Source organism: Lithobates pipiens, unplaced genomic scaffold, assembly GCF_037356315.1.
Source record: "Lithobates pipiens isolate NorthernLeopardFrog02 unplaced genomic scaffold, aLitPip1_a1.2 Scaffold_22, whole genome shotgun sequence".
NCBI classification, from domain to species: Eukaryota; Metazoa; Chordata; class Amphibia; order Anura; family Ranidae; genus Lithobates; species Lithobates pipiens.
In genome coordinates, this window is record NW_027507784.1 from 154,539,010 (window position 1) to 154,555,191 (window position 16,182).

The window sequence follows — 16,182 nt, forward strand, 5'->3', positions numbered from 1 at the left end:
TTTTTTTTTTACTAGTAATGGCAGCGATCTGCAATTTTTATCGGGACTAAGATATTGCAGAGGACAAATTGGACTCTTTTGACACATTTTTGAGACCATTGACAATTATACAGCGATCAGTGCTATAAAAATGCACTGATTACTGTATGTCACTTGCAAGGAAGGGCTTAACACCTGGGGGGGCAATTAAAGGGTTAACTGTTCCCTAGTGTGGGTTCTAACTGTAGGGGGATGGGACTGTCTAGGAGGAGAGAGAGATCGGTGCTCACACTTAGTATGAGCATACGATCTGTCTACTCCCCTGAAAGAACCGGGATCTGTGTGTTCACACACACAGATCCCAGTTCTCGCTCTGTCACAAGTGATCACGGGTGCAATGCCACATTCCGATAATAAAAAAAAAATATATATATATATATATATATATATATATATATATATATATATAAAATATATTACACACATTTTTTTTTATCGTCTCTCCAGTCCAATTAAGTGAAAAATATAACTTTTTTCCTATCATTATCCATACAATTTAACACACCTAATACAAACAAATAAATTCTATAAAACATATTGGAGTATTCAATCTTCAAACTCATATACACAACACTGTATCTCACAAAAGTGAGTACACCCTTCACATTTTTGTAAATATGTTATTATCTTTTCATGTGCCAACACTGACGAAATTTCACACTTGCTACAATGTAAAGTAGTGAGTGTACAGCTTGTAGAACTGTAAATTTGCTGTCCCCTCAAAATAACTCAACACACGGCCATTAATGTCTGAACCACTGGCAACAAAAGTGAGTACACCCCTAGGTGAAAATGTCCAAATTGGGCCCAATTAGCCATTTTCCCCTCCCTGGTGTCAGGTGACTCATTAGTGTTTCAGGTCTCAGGTGTGTTAAATTTGGTGTTATTGCTCTAACGCTCTCATACTTGTCACTGGAAGTTCAACATGACACAGAACCCTGAGGATCTGAAAAAAAAAATGTTGCTCTACATAAAGAGGTTCTAAGCTATAAGAAGATTGCCAAGACCCTGAAACTGAGCTGCAGCATAATGGCCAAGACCATACAGCGGTTTAACAGGACAGGTTCCACTCAGAGCCATGGTCGACCATAAAAGTTGAGTGCACATGTTCAGCATCCTATCCAGAGGCTGTCTTTGGGAAATAGACGTCAGCCTGTCGATCATTAGACCATACGCCTCACACTGCATCAAATTGATCTGCATGGCTGTCGTCCCAGAAGAAAGCCTCTTCTAAAGAGGAGGCACAAGCAAGCCCGCAAACAGTTTGCTGAAGACAAGCAGACTAAGGACATTGATTACTAGAACCATGTCCTGTGGTCTGATGAGACCAAGATAAACTTATTTGGTTCAGATGGTGTCGAGCATGTGTGGCAGCATCCAGGTGAGGAGTACAAAGTCAAGTGTGTCTTGCCTACAGTCAAGCATGGTTGTGGGAGTGTCATAGTCTGGGGCTGCATGACCATGAATGCCAGCAGAGTGACATACTGAAGCAGAGCATGATCCCCCCTCCCTTCGAAGACAGACGCAGGGCAGTATTCCAACATAACTACCCCAAACGCACCTCCAAGACAACCACTGCCTTGCTAAAGAAGCAGAGGCTAAAGGTGATGATCTGGCCAAGCATGTCTTCAGACCTAAACCTTATTAAGCATCTGTGGGCCATCTTCAAATGGAAGGTGGAGGTGCGCAAGGTCTCTAACATCCAGCAGCTCCATGATATTATCATGGAGGAGTGGAAGAGGACTCCAGTGGCCACCTGTGTAGCTCTGGTGAACTCCATGCCCAGGAGGGTTAAGGCAGTGCTGGAAAATAATGGTGGCCACACAAAATATTGACACTTTGGGCCCAATTTAGACATTTTCACTTAGGGAGGACTCACTTTTGTTGCCAGCGGTTTAGACATTAATGGCTGTGTGCTGAGTTATTTTGAGGGGACAGCAAATTTACACTTATACAAGCTGTACACTCACTGCAGCTAAGTGTAATTTCTCCAGTGTTGTCACGTGAAAAGATGTGAAAATGTGAGGAGTGTACTCACTTTTGTGTGTGTGTGTGTTTGTATGTATAATGCCTGAAATTCATAATCGACCAAATTATATGGCATGCTCATAAATAAGATCAATTAAAATCTCTGGATTTAATGAAAATAAAAACCAAATAAAATTATAAACAGCTAATCCTTACTAATACTCTGGAAAGCCAATCCAAAAAATCATTAAAAATGGTTTCAAAGATTACCGGTAAAACAACAAATGTCAACCTCTACATTGTGGCCCCTTGGTTTCAAATTTTGTAAGAAATACTTTTTTTCTCCTTCTGAGAGAGGTCCTGTCTGAAAAAAAGTTGAGAAAAAAAAATTATTTAATTTCTAAATCTTTAAAAAAACTATTACTTTTACTACTGCAAAAAACTTGCCATGCGTTTTACTAAATGCTTTGGATTATCGACTTTGCAAAAAAAGGGTCAATTGGGGGTATTGTGTCCTGGCATTTTAGGGTCTCAAGAAATTAGATATATGCCATCAATACATCAGAACTGATCAATTTTCAGATATTTATATCATAGTTTGTAGACTCTAACTTTTGCAAAGACTAAATAATATGCACTGTGTTTTTTTGTTTTTACCAAAGAAATGTAGCAGACTACATTTTGGCCTAAATTGATGATGAAACATTATTTGTTTGCAAAATTTTATAACAAAAAGTGTTAAAAAAAAAAGTTAATTTTTTGTTTTATATAGCAAAAGATAAAAAAAAGTGGTGAGTATATACCACAAAAAGAAAGTTCTGTTTGTGTGAAAAAAATATATACATTTTATTTGGGTAGTTTTTCATGACCGAGCTGGTTAAAGTAACACAGTGCTGATTAGAAAAAAAATGAAGGGGGTAAACCTTCTGTAGGTCAAGTGGCTAAATAGCTGTCCTAGAGAGTTATCTCTAATGGCCCATACACACAATCGGACTTTTTGACAACGGTCTGACGGACTTGTTTTATAGGACAATCCGACTGTCTGTATGCTCCATGGGACAATTGATGTTGCTTTTTCAATGGACAAATGTTCGCTGTGCATGCTCTCAAAATTTTCGACAACAAATGTCCGATGGAGGATAATCTGATCGTGTGTATACAAGTCCATTGGACGAAAGTCCAAAGTACAAACACGGATACTCAGAACCAATGCTAAACATCAGCCAACAATAGCAGAAGTTGTCCAAAGGGTGGCGGTAAAGAGCTGAAAAACCACGTGCGTTGGTGAAAGTTGGCTGAAAATGTTCTGCCGTGTGTATGCAGAAGTTCATGGCCAACGCCCATTCAGACAAAAATCCACGTAAAAAAAGTCAGTCGGACGTCTGTGTGCGTATGAGGCTTAAGGCTAGGTGCACACTTGTCCATTTCCACCTTCATATTTTTTTATTTCTTTTTTGAATGCGTGTTGTGGAACATAATTGCACATTTTTATGTTTTACTAGAGCCAATAAAAATCTATTTACACTGTGACATCATCACTTGTTGACCTTGTGAGATCTACTTCCAGGATTCTTTGTGATTTTGTATTGGTGCACAAAGAGCAGATATGACATTTTTTTTCAATTCTGTGAGCAGCAACAGCAAACTGTTCCTGATTTGCTCAGAGATGTTAGTGGGGGGAAAAAGGAGAAGGTTTTTCATTCATTCAAAGATTTTGCCCTGGCAGTGGGAGGGGTCCAGTCCAGTAGGTGCTGGAGGGGCAGAGCACAGAATGTTGATTGACAGTAACCACACTGCTCGGAGCTGACTCGAGAACTGAGTGATTGGTGGTCTTTGATCAGTGTACAGCCAGCAGGGGACAGCTGCACCATGTAGCCATCTAGATGCGTATGATTGTTTTTTTTGTTTTTTTTCTTTTAATACAATTTTGCTTTGAATGATTGTTTAGAGTTGTCTAATCTGTGAAGATTCACGTTAATAAAACATCCAGTCAGGACTCGGCATGCACATACTCAGAAAATAATCTGAGAATGGCAATTAAAAAAATGACCCTATTAAAAGAATTATGCTGTAATTTATAGTTTTAAGGTTTTTTTTTTTCTTCTTCTTCTACTCTAAGGTTTCCATGGCAGCTGCACATGCAACATCCTCGCCCCCCACAGTGACTTTGGTTCAACTTCCTAATGGACAGACAGTTCAAGTTCATGGGGTTATTCAAGCTGCACAGCCATCTGTCATCCAGTCCCCACAAGTGCAGACAGTACAAGTAAGTCACTTTAATAATCCATATTTAGTGTGTTACACTTAGTATATTTAAGGTTGTTAATGTGGAGTTTCCCTGTTTGCACTCTGGGCTACAGGTTTATGTATTTATTACTTTTTTTTGTTGTCCTGGGTTTTGCATCATATCGTTTTTATTAAAGGGCTAAAACAAAAATGCAATGTGCACAGTTTTCATATTGAAAGTGTACATTTGTTCTGACTGAGTACATGGTAGAAAACTACAGTGTAAAAATTAATGCATTTCTACAATTATTTTTAGTGGAGGTTGGTTTTCTTCAATAAAACTCAGAGCCAGACAACAGTAGAGAAATGTAACAAAAGGCAGAGTGGCTGCACACAACTCTGCAGCTACAGAAGCTGAGACCAGATGGTCCAAGCATTCCATAAAAATGTAAATGGAAAATTCTAGAGAGAGACACCCATGAGGTGGCATGCACCTTGTTGAACTTAACCCATATGTAATCCTGTACATTTTACAAAAGTGCATGAATTTCTAAAATTTAGCTTTTGAGGGTCCTTTTTTTTAATGTTAAGCTAATTGCCTTTCCTATTTTTATTATAAGAAGTATATCCTAAAAAAAAAAAAAAATGGATTAGAAATATTCTTTGTTTTTGTCAGATATCCACCATTGCAGAGAGTGAAGACTCCCAGGAATCAGTCGATAGTGTTACAGACTCACAGAAACGCAGAGAAATTTTGTCAAGACGGCCATCATACAGGTAGGCTTTAAAGCATCACTAAACAGTAGCTGTGCACCTAATTTTTTTGTTCATACATCATGGGACGCAGAGCCTTAATTAGTAGGTAAGATAGTCATCTTCAGGTGATTGCACACTGGTTAACCCCAATTAAGGAGCATTACTCCCCTATATAACCCCTCCCAATGGGGTGCACCTCAGTTTTTCCGCCAATGTCTAAGGTGGTTGATCATGTAAAAGATGTGCTAAGAAGAAAGATCTGCTTGATGGTCCCTGAGGGAGCCTAGGAGCTATACAACTGGATCCATGCCTTGGGCCAATACTAAATGCCTAAGATGGATGGTACCCAGGCCTTGTGAATGGAAGAAACAAGGTTTTGCCTGTAATCTCTCTCCCTGGGGGGGGGGGGGGGGGCTGGGCTCTGGGATCCAGGCTTGGTGTACTAATATGACCGTGGCACGAAAGTCTCTGGCAGAGTCTTCTACTGGTCCAGGGAAGATTATCCTGTGAGTAGGAACCCATAACCCTGAAGGTTGGCACAACACTACCCTGCGGCGGGGACGAGGTAAGTGAAGACAAGCCTATATATTGCATATTATGGATTTCTTCTGAGTAGTTTGTATGTCTTACCTGGTTTCCTCTGCTAGAGGTAGTAAGAGACAAACCTGGTGTTTTTTTTTTTTTTTTTACTTCTTTATTTGACATATTTCAATATAGCAGATCAAGTTATAACAGACCAAGTTACAGCATCAGTATATATTTTACAATTTTGTTTCCTTATACCGCTAGTACGTCCTATCCTCATTTTCCTATTTATTTCGATTGATCCGTGCAAAACATCTTTTTATATTTTTCTCTTTTTCTTACTTGCCACTATCATATATACTTCCTAAGCATCCTTTAGACACAAGTATTTACAAACATATACAGACATACACACACACACACGCACACAAAAAAAAAAAAACACGCACTCACCGGGCGACAAATCCATAGCGTACAGGAAAAAGAGGGGAAAAACTGCGCTACGGGAAAAAGAAGCAAATAGTGTTGAACGGAAGCTGCAATTCAAATATATACCAAAAATATATCAAACAAAAATAGAAAAAAGAAGAACTGCGCTAGCCACAAGATACCCAATGTGATTAGGGTATATGAAAGTATCAGACCCACACTGTGGGTCTTAGTATCTAGTGTGTTAATATTGTGAATTCCCCAAACTCAATATATGTGCATCAAACTCTGTGCATAAACCCCTAAACCATAAAGATAAGAATATAAAGAATATATATTTGCTATTAGGCATAAATGACCTATCGAAAAAATACTAAATCTGCGTTCAGAGACACTCTGTATAATGTCCATACAGTCACATATCAAAAAAATTTGAAAAATTAAATAAAAAATAAACATAAAAAATAAATGTCCATATAGTGAATGAACACCAGTGAAACAAAAATTTCAAATGAGGTACGGCAATAAAGAAAAGTTCCAAACGACTGAATTGCAAATGCACGGATTGAAAATCTTCTCCAAAGACGTGGTGTGCTTATCCCATCACCGAAATAAATGAATCGGCTCCTTACCAGATCCAGACGACCCCCCGTTACAGAGGGTCACCACAAGCAGTAGTAGTCAAAAGGGTGTCCGGATAGCGCCTCCTCCTCAGATGGTCACGAATCTTCCACACGATGGGGTTATGGCTGTTACTCACTCCCAACACGACGTGGTGTCACATAAGGGAAAACATAGGCTCCAGGGGTATAGTTGTTGCTTAGGAAGGAGTGAGAAGAGAATGACAGGTCATTCTCTTCTCACTCCTTCCTAAGCAACAACTATACCCCTGGAGCCTATGTTTTCCCTTATGTGACACCACGTCGTGTTGGGAGTGAGTAACAGCCATAACCCCATCGTGTGGAAGATTCGTGACCATCTGAGGAGGAGGCGCTATCCGGACACCCTTTTGACTACTACTGCTTGTGGTGACCCTCTGTAACGGGGGGTCGTCTGGATCTGGTAAGGAGCTGATTCATTTATTTCGGTGATGGGATAAGCACACCACGTCTTTGGAGAAGATTTTCAATCCGTGCATTTGCAATTCAGTCGTTTGGAACTTTTCTTTATTGCCGTACCTCATTTGAAATTTTTGTTTCACTGGTGTTCATTCACTATATGGACATTTATTTTTTATGTTTATTTTTTATTTAATTTTTCAAATTTTTTTGATATGTGACTGTATGGACATTATACAGAGTGTCTCTGAACGCAGATTTAGTATTTTTTCGATAGGTCATTTATGCCTAATAGCAAATATATATTCTTTATATTCTTATCTTTATGGTTTAGGGGTTTATGCACAGAGTTTGATGCACATATATTGAGTTTGGGGAATTCACAATATTAACACACTAGATACTAAGACCCACAGTGTGGGTCTGATACTTTCATATACCCTAATCACATTGGGTATCTGGTGGCTAGCGCAGTTCTTCTTTTTTCTAAATCCATAGCGTAGTTTCCATTGTGAGTTATATACCACAAGCTGACAAAGGAGAAGATTGTTTCTACCCATATCTTTTATCGTTACAATTTTTTATTTTTTTTTCCTGCCCTCTGGTATATATCTCTACCCCGTTTTCCTTTGAATACCGCGTTTACTGTCCCACTCAACAGAAAAAGAAAACGGTACTAACCACTCAATACAGACTCCCCCATTACTAGTGAGGGTGGAGCTAACCGTGGATCCGATATCCATCGTTTCCATATTTTAATCCAGTTATTGGATTCTCCCCTATTGCAATCAATTTGTTGTTCTTTCAATATGTTTTCATTTACCTGAAGACGCCAGTCCTGAAGTAAAGGTGCATTCGAAGATATCCACCTTAGAGCAATTAACTTACGTGCAATAAACAATAGTCTAGTAGCTAATATCACCTCTTCGTCAAAATATCCCAGTAGACATGTCATAGGGGTCTTGTCGATATGTGTATTACATGTAGCATTGATTATATTAACCACCTCTCACCAATATCTAGCCAATTTTGGACAATTTCACATCATGTGTATTAAATCAGCTGGAGACTTTTGACATCTAGGACACTCCAGAGAATTGCGTCTGCCTCACTTAAATAATTTAACTGGTGTTCTGTATACCCTATGTATTATAAATAGTTGTGTCAGGCATTGAGCCGGTGATAATGATACTAGGGGTACCCTTCTCAAGATAATTTGCCAGTTTTCATCTGAGATGTCCCCTATGTCTCTCTCCCAGCCTGTTCTACTGGGGCTGACAACTTTATCCTGATATAGTCTCATCAGTTGACCATATAAAGACGAGATCAAGCCCTTTTTTTCCTCCCCCCTTGCTAATGATGTTATAAGTGGGGTAGGTTTTATCACTATCTTTTCCATTCTAAACTGAGTTTGAATCGCATGCCGTAATTGTAAATATTTGTAGAAGTGACTAGAAGGCAGTTGAAAGGATTCTTGCAGGTCCTGAAAGGAGCGCAGAACATTATGTGTAAACATCTGTTCTATATATTGGAGCCCCTTAGAGAGCCAGCTTTCGAATCCCTCCAATTTATATAATTCTTTGTATTGCTTATTCCCCCAAAGCGGGGGTATTTCGAAACTCCTTCAAATTTCATTATACTCCTCATTTCCTTCCAGACTCTATTCATAAGTGTCATTGTTAGACCCCTACAGGTGTTACCCAGGGCTCCGGATTCCAACTGAGCCACAAGATTATATCGAAAACTGTTATTTAACAGTAAAACCTGTATGGGGTCTTCCCAATTCCTTTCTCCCCAGCCTGCAAAATGCTGAAGCTGGGAGGCTATGAAGTAGAGTCTTGGCTGTGGTACTGCTAATCCACCCCAATCTCTTGCCCTCTGGAGAATTGATAACTTAATTCTCAGGGTTTTTCCTTTCCATAATAGTCTACGAAATATTGATTCTGTTTTTTGAACCATTTTAAAGTTATCCATATCGGTGAATTATGGAGTATATATAACAATTGAGGGGTCCAGATCATTTTTATGAGATTTGCAGGGCCTACCACCGATAATGGCAATTTGGTCCACGCCATGCTCTTAAATTGGAATTTGTTAAGAATAGGTGACAAGTTATCCATTTAAATCGTTTTCTATTCTAGAGTTTATCATTATTCCCAAGTATTTAAATGATGACACTATTTTAACTTGGGGGGCCTCTCTTAACCTGGGCAGACTAGGATTGTCTAAGGGAAGCAGTACGGATTTATCCCAATTAATAATGTATCCAGAAAACGATCCAAATTTTTTTAAATCCGCAAATAGATTCCGCCTGTCGGACGGCCTCAGACAGTGGTTCAAGGGCCAATGCGAATAGTAAAGGAGACAAGGGGACACCCCTGTCTTGTTCCTCTGTATAGTGGGAAAAATTCTGAAACCGTGCCATTTATTTGCATACATGCCCTCGGAGTGGCATACAGCATCCTGATCCACCTTATAAACTTGTCCCCCAGGCCAAACAAACCCAACACCTCCCACAGATATGTCCACTCGACACTGTTGAAAGCTTTCGCAGCTTCGAGTGACAAAATCGCTCTTGTCCCAATATTATCAGTTGGTATTTGCGTATTCAAATAAAGCCTCCTTATATTAATAGCTGTAGACCTTGTTGGGATAAAGCCACATTGGTCACGATTTTTTTTTTTTGAAAATTTATGTTTATTGAAGATTTTTAAACACACATATAACATACAAACATACAAAAGGAACCCCAAAACAAAACCCCCAAACCCCCACCCCCCACCCAACAAACTCCTCCTTGTGCAGCCCTCCGCTCAACTTCTTAGCTCATTTTATGAACACAACCGTATCTCCCATACAACAAAAATGACTCATACCGTAACTGATGATTTGAATACCCAGAATGAAGATGTAGACCAACCCAAATATAGCAGCACACGCCCCGCCCCTCCCCCACCCCTCAGGGAGTGCACCTCCCGCCTAGCAATTAATTCACAGTATCTGCAGCATCAAGCCAGCATCTCCACACCCTCTCAAACTTAGTAGGACACCCTCTACTGAGATAAGTGGCTTTGTATAACGGCAAAGCTTTATTAATTAAACCCTTCCAGTAGGAAATCGTTGGAGGTGCAGGTTTCTTCCAGCATAACAGGATAGCTTTACGTGCATAAAATAACGCCAGAGAAATCGGAGTCCTCTGCGCCTTTCGAGGTGCCAACTCCTCCACCAGCCCGAGCAAACACGTCGCGACCGTAAGCCGGAATCGGCACCGAAAGTACAGACTGTAAGACCTGCGTTACACCCCTCCAGAACTCAACAATCTGTGGACACAGCCAAAACACATGATCAAAGTCAGCTCGGTCAGCTGTGCAACGCCAGCATCCCTCCGCATCCGTACCATAAATTCTGGCCAGTCTAGCCGGGGTGTAATATATTCTATGCAGTAATTTAAACTGAATAAGTCTGTCCCTAGCCGAGACTAGGGTCTGAAACGGGTAGCCCCACATGTCATCCCAATCCTCCCCGTCAAAGTCAGGTACCAAGGCACTCCAGATGTCTCTACATTTTTGGATAGGCTTTGGTCTGTCATGGAACAACAGTCTGTACACTACGGAAAGAGGCTTTTTCAGGTCCTCCGTCTGCAGCGTCTTCTCCAGAGGCGACACTCCCATCTCCACAGCCCCAGTACCGAACTGAGAGAGAAAAGCGTGCCGCAACTGCAGGTATCGAAAGAAATACCAATTTGGAAGATCATATTGAACCTTAAGCTGATCAAACGTTAAAAGTTTCCCCCGTCCTACCACATGTTTCAATTGTTTAACACCAACTTTGGCCCATATAACCGGATCTGGGATTTCTCCAAAGTGCGGCAATTTAGGATTAAACCACAGAGGAGTGTCAGGAGACCAACTCCCCTCTGGTTGTTTCAGCAAGGCCTGCACCTTGTCCCAGGCCCGTATTGTTGCTCGCATCGAGGCCGTCAGCTCCAATGAAGCCTTCGGACCTCTATACACCAAATAAGACAAGCTTTCGTACGAGCCCAACAGAGCCGCCTCCAGTACATTTGCCGAATCCCCGTCCTCCCGCGTCCACATTGGTCACGATTAATCAATCCCTGCATATATCTACTTGGTCTTTTAGCCAGGACCCTGGCTAGAATCTTAGCGTCCGAGTTCAACAATGATATCGGGCGGTAGGATTCCGGAGCCAAAGGGTCCTTTGCCGGCTTTGATAATACAATAATACAAGCATCCCTCATAGATTAAGGAAGCCTGAATGATTCCAAAGCCTGGTTAAGGACCTTCAATAATTCTGGAAGCAAAACCTCACCATATTGTTTATATACTTCTGAAGGTAACCAGTCAATACCCGGGGCTTTATCATTTGGACTTTCTTCCACTGCCTTAATCAACTCCTCCAATGTCAGAGGAGCTCCCAGTTCTTGTTTATCATTTTCAGAAAGAGAGGGGAGTTTTAAAGATTCTAAAAATTCTCTAAGTCTTGTCTCAGAACAATTAACTTTATTTTGATATAAATTACTATAAAAATGAACAAAGGATCGCATTATTTCCTTCTGGTCATAAGTAATCTCTCCCTCCACTGTACGAATAGCAGAAATAATTTTACTATCTTGGGATTTGGCTATTACTGAAAGCATTCTACCTGATTTTTCTCCTTCTTAAAAACTGTGACATCTAGACAAAAAGTCAGACCGTGCAGCCTTTTTCATAGAAGTCTGTTTATATAATAATTGTGCATCCTTCCACACCCTATGATTAGAGGTAGTGGGACTCTAAATATACTGAACTTCTTTCTGCTGCACCTCTACTGCTAACAGCAATTCCCGTTCTCTACATGCTGCTTTGTAGATGCTTATGGCCTTAACCAATAATCCTCTCAAAAATGCCTTCAGGGTGTCCCATACTACCTGAGGTGATGTTGAGTTATAATTGATTTGAAAAAATTTGACTAAGGCCAAACTCATTGCATCCCCCTGATGAGGAGGTGTTTACATGCCATCCAGGATACACGCTCAGTGAAGTTGGTCTGACAAAGCTGCTCACCTCCTCCACTGCAGGCTCCTTCACATCAAACTTTAAGAGGGGGTCCCACACAGTCGAGAGGTCCCGCGCGGGCATGCTTTTAAGGCAGATTTGGCAGGGAAGGAGGGGGGGTTGCAGCGCCGTGCACAGCGCACCAGTGCGCAGGCGCTAAGCTGCAATTTTTAAAAGCTCAGAGCTTCTGTAAGTGGTGGGACACAGAGCTGTAGGGTGTAAGCATCTCAGTGATTGGATCCAGGCAAACCTAAGACACCTACTCGGCTTCAGATTGTGCAGGCTAAGCTAATAATAATGTAAGATTAGGCACAACAATCATTGCATTTATACTAGTACCTCTGTTTGTCAGCTTAGGACTATGTCTCCCCATAAGAGGGCTTCAGGGGCAGGTAAGAAATCACGCCTCGATCTAAAGGTTCTATCCCCCTGAAAGATTGGAGGCTGCTGCACAGCATAAACCACTTCCCCTGGCAGGCTTGCAGCCTCTCCCAACATTGCAGCCCTGCATAGTTCTTTCAAAGACGGTTGTTTGCATTGCAGTGTGTGGTGTACTTCAGAAGTTAACTGTTTAATCACAACATCCTCTCGAGAGGGAAAAAGATTGGGCTAATTTCCCTTTCCCTTCCCTAAATCCTCAATCAAGAAGATCTGCAATCTGATGATGAAAGATCGCCAACAGGGAACAGGTACAATCTGACGAAGCGGAGGTATCTGAGGCCTCAGTGGCCCAGGAGTTGTAGCTGCAATCTTTTACAGAGATTCAGGCTGCGTATATTTTACCCTCAGCCTCCTGCTTGTTTTTTTTTTTTCTTAAAATTCCCATATAGCTTCTTGTACCTGTCCAAGACCATCCACACTACAAGGTGTGGAACCTTCAAAAAAGCTTCATGCAGGTGCTTGCTTATAAACTAGCCAAACGCCAAACTGCTGAGATGCCTACGGCCACATCACCCTGAGAAAACCCGATCTCATCTGATCTCAGAAGCTAAGCAGGGTCAGGCCTGGTTGGTACCTGTATGGGAGATCACCTGGGAATACCAGGTGCTGTACACGGTTTTGTACACACTGTTGCTAGTACAAAATGGCTAAATGCATGAGTGCGGGAATGCACATCAAGCGGAGAACAAACTTTCTTTGTATAAGTCCATATTGCATCAATTACCTGAGTATTGGAATGTATAAAATGCATGTGGCAGAACATGTAATATGTAGCACAGCACAGAGATACATGTTTTTTTTTTTTTTTTTTTTTTTTTTTGCTGTTTGTGGTAGACTTACATAGTCGCATGAGAATGTGCCTAAAAATCGCATTAATCCCTAAAATCGCATAAATGCCTGTTTGCGTAAGCATACAGGGTTGCAGAAGAGTGCTTAACCTCACAAGAATCCTTGTTTGCCCGGGCATACCTGCTCACACAGGATTTTTTTTTCACAAAAATGCGTAAATCGCATATGAATGCTTGGATGCATAATGTTGTGGGGTCGCACAAAGGTGTTTAACCTCTCAGGAGTTCTTGATTACCCAAGGATACTTGGTAACATGGAGAGGCTGGTTTTACAGAAATGCCAAAAAATGCATTGAGATGCTTGATTGCATAAAGATGCGCTGCATCGCGCAAGGGTGCTTGATCTCGCAAGAGTCCTTGATTACGTAAGAATACTTGGTCACGTGGAGAAGCTAACTTTGTTCCAAAAGATGCTTAATCGCATAAAGATGCTTGATCACACAAGGGTGCTTGATCACACGAGGATCCTTGATTTCACAAGGGTACTTGTCCGCACAGCAGTGCTTATAATGCGCAGAATGTTTGGTCGCATATAAGGTGCTGAATCGCCTAAGGATGCTTGATCACCTAGATTTGGCATGGTTGCATAGCGAGGCATGTTTTCTCTTATATTCACCGACCGACACAGCTCCTCTCTTAGCCATTGGGTTGTTAGCCTTATCACTAGGAGAATACTAGGCATTAGTTGTAACACAACACTCAGAACTCTTAGTTCCACACAGGGGGGCGGTCCCTTGGGTAACAACCCTCCCGTCTGCAGACAGACCTCAGTTTTATTTTGCCTAGTGAAGAAGGACCTAGGAACCCTGCGGGCCCATCGGTCCATGCTTTTTTATGCAGAAAGTTAGCTTTTTGCGCAAGATGAATGATCCTGTGATCTGCTATCAACAGTCGCCTGGGTGACAGGCTGGATACCCTTATCCTTGTTGTCTCCCCAGTCCGGCCATCGAGCGTGTGCAGGCCGCAGCTACGCACTCAGCAGGCCACAACGAAACCTCAGCTCCAGAGGTGGTCAGTGAGCTTTTATGCTCCAGGGCATACATATTACCGGGCTACTGATGTCTGCGTCACAGTATGCTGGGCCAGCAGCTACCATGTATTGATCAGTGAGTAGTTCTGCAATGGAATATCTCCCAGCTCTTCAGGACTGGTAAGTACAGCTCTCCCTGCCTCAGTGGGGCTGAGCAGCTGGGCATTCCCTGGGAGGGGGCTGCTGAGTGGTGTAGCCGAGGGGATCCCAGTGATACTGCTAGGAACTAAGAGTTTTGAGTGTTGTGTTACAACTAATGCCTAGTATTCTCCCAGTGATAAGGCTAACAACCCAATGGCTAAGAGAGGAGCTGCGTCGGTTGGCGAATTACAGAGAGAAGAATTTTACGTTGAGTACAAAAAATCCTATTTTTTAGCCTCCTTTAATTATACAGGATTCCACCCTTCTGGTGGTGGAATTATTGACATCAATAGACATCAAAAATGCATTTGCATGTGCCAATATTTCCCGCACACCAAAGGTTTCTAAGGTTTGCGGGGAATCAGCGCCACTTTCAATTTGTGGCCCTACCTTTCGGTCTTTCTACAGCTCCTCGAGTGTTCACAAAAGTTCTAGCTCCACCCTTGGCAAATCCTGAGGGCTCAGGGTATAACAGTGACATCTTATCTGGACGATTTGCTACTCATAGAACAATCCATAGCATGCCTAAGCCACAATGTGCTCAGAACGGTAAGGTACTTGGAATACCTAGGTTGGGTTCTCAACCTAGAAAAATCTTCCTTGTAACCTTTAAGAAGGTTGGAATATTTGGGCATGATCATAGACTCAAAGCAGGGTGTTTTTACCTGAATTAAAGGCCGAAGCCATAAAGGTCATGGTCTGGCTGGTTATAGCAAAGAGGAATCCCTCCATTCGGCTATGTATGGGACTACTAGGAGAAATGTTCGCCTCTTTCAAGGCTGTTCCTTATGCCCAGTTTCACTCAAGGCCTTTGCAAAGAAGCATCCTCTCTGCATAGAACAAGAGGGTTCGGGCCTTGGATCTTCCAATGTGCCTATCCCCAGGGGTACACCAGAGCCTCAATTGGTGGTTGACTGAGAATCTATTAGAAGGAAGATCCTTTCTTCCACTTGGAGGATCGTAACCACAGGTGCCAGCCTGATTGGCTGGGGAGCAGTTCTGGAAGAAGCGTGCACCTAGGGAAGGTGGTCCACAGCCGAAAAGCTCTTGCTCATCAACATTCTGGAAATCCGGTCAATTTATCGAGCCTTAAAGTCTGGTCTTACAGGGTCATCCTGTCTGGATACAATCCGACAATACCACTGCAGTGGCTTATCTCAATCACCAAGGAGGCACCAAGTCTGGATGCCCAAAAAGAGATGAATGACATTTTTCTGTGGGCAGAAAGGCATATTCTTCACCTATCTGCGGTCTTTATTCCAAGGGTGTAAAATTGGCAGGTGGTTTTTCTAAACTGCCAGCAGCTGTATCCAGGAGAATTGTCTCTACACCCCGACATATTTCAGGCCATATGTCAAAGATGGAGTGCCCCAGATGTAGACCTGTTCGCGACCAGATTCAACAAGAAGCTGGACAGCTTTTTGTCAAGAACAAAATCTGCTAGCTCAAGGGTCAGATGCCTTAATGTTTCCATGGGATCAATACTCTCTGATCTATGTCTTTCCTCCAATTCCGCTACTTCCAATGTTCCTTTGGAGGGTCAAAAGGGAAGCAAAGTTGGTCCATTCTAGTGGCCCCGACTTGGCCCAGACAACCTTGGTATGAAGAGATTGTAAAGATGGCTGTAGGGAAAACCTGGGTTCTTCAGCGATGGCCAGATCTACCCT

At 41.9% G+C, this 16,182-nt stretch overlaps 1 protein-coding gene and 1 pseudogene across 2 annotated transcripts in view; both read left to right on the plus strand.

Annotated features, from left to right (window-relative positions):
• The window catches only part of CREB1 (cAMP responsive element binding protein 1), a 117,779-nt gene that overhangs the window by 76,458 nt on the left and 25,139 nt on the right, over positions 1–16,182 (plus strand). For both annotated transcript variants that reach the window (XM_077448495.1, XM_077448496.1), the window contains 2 exons: positions 4,127–4,273; positions 4,910–5,010. In XM_077448495.1, the coding sequence (XP_077304621.1) occupies positions 4,127–4,273; positions 4,910–5,010 (248 nt within the window). The remainder of the gene's footprint in view (positions 1–4,126; positions 4,274–4,909; positions 5,011–16,182) is intronic.
• On the plus strand, positions 12,993–13,111 carry LOC143925879 (5S ribosomal RNA; annotated as a pseudogene).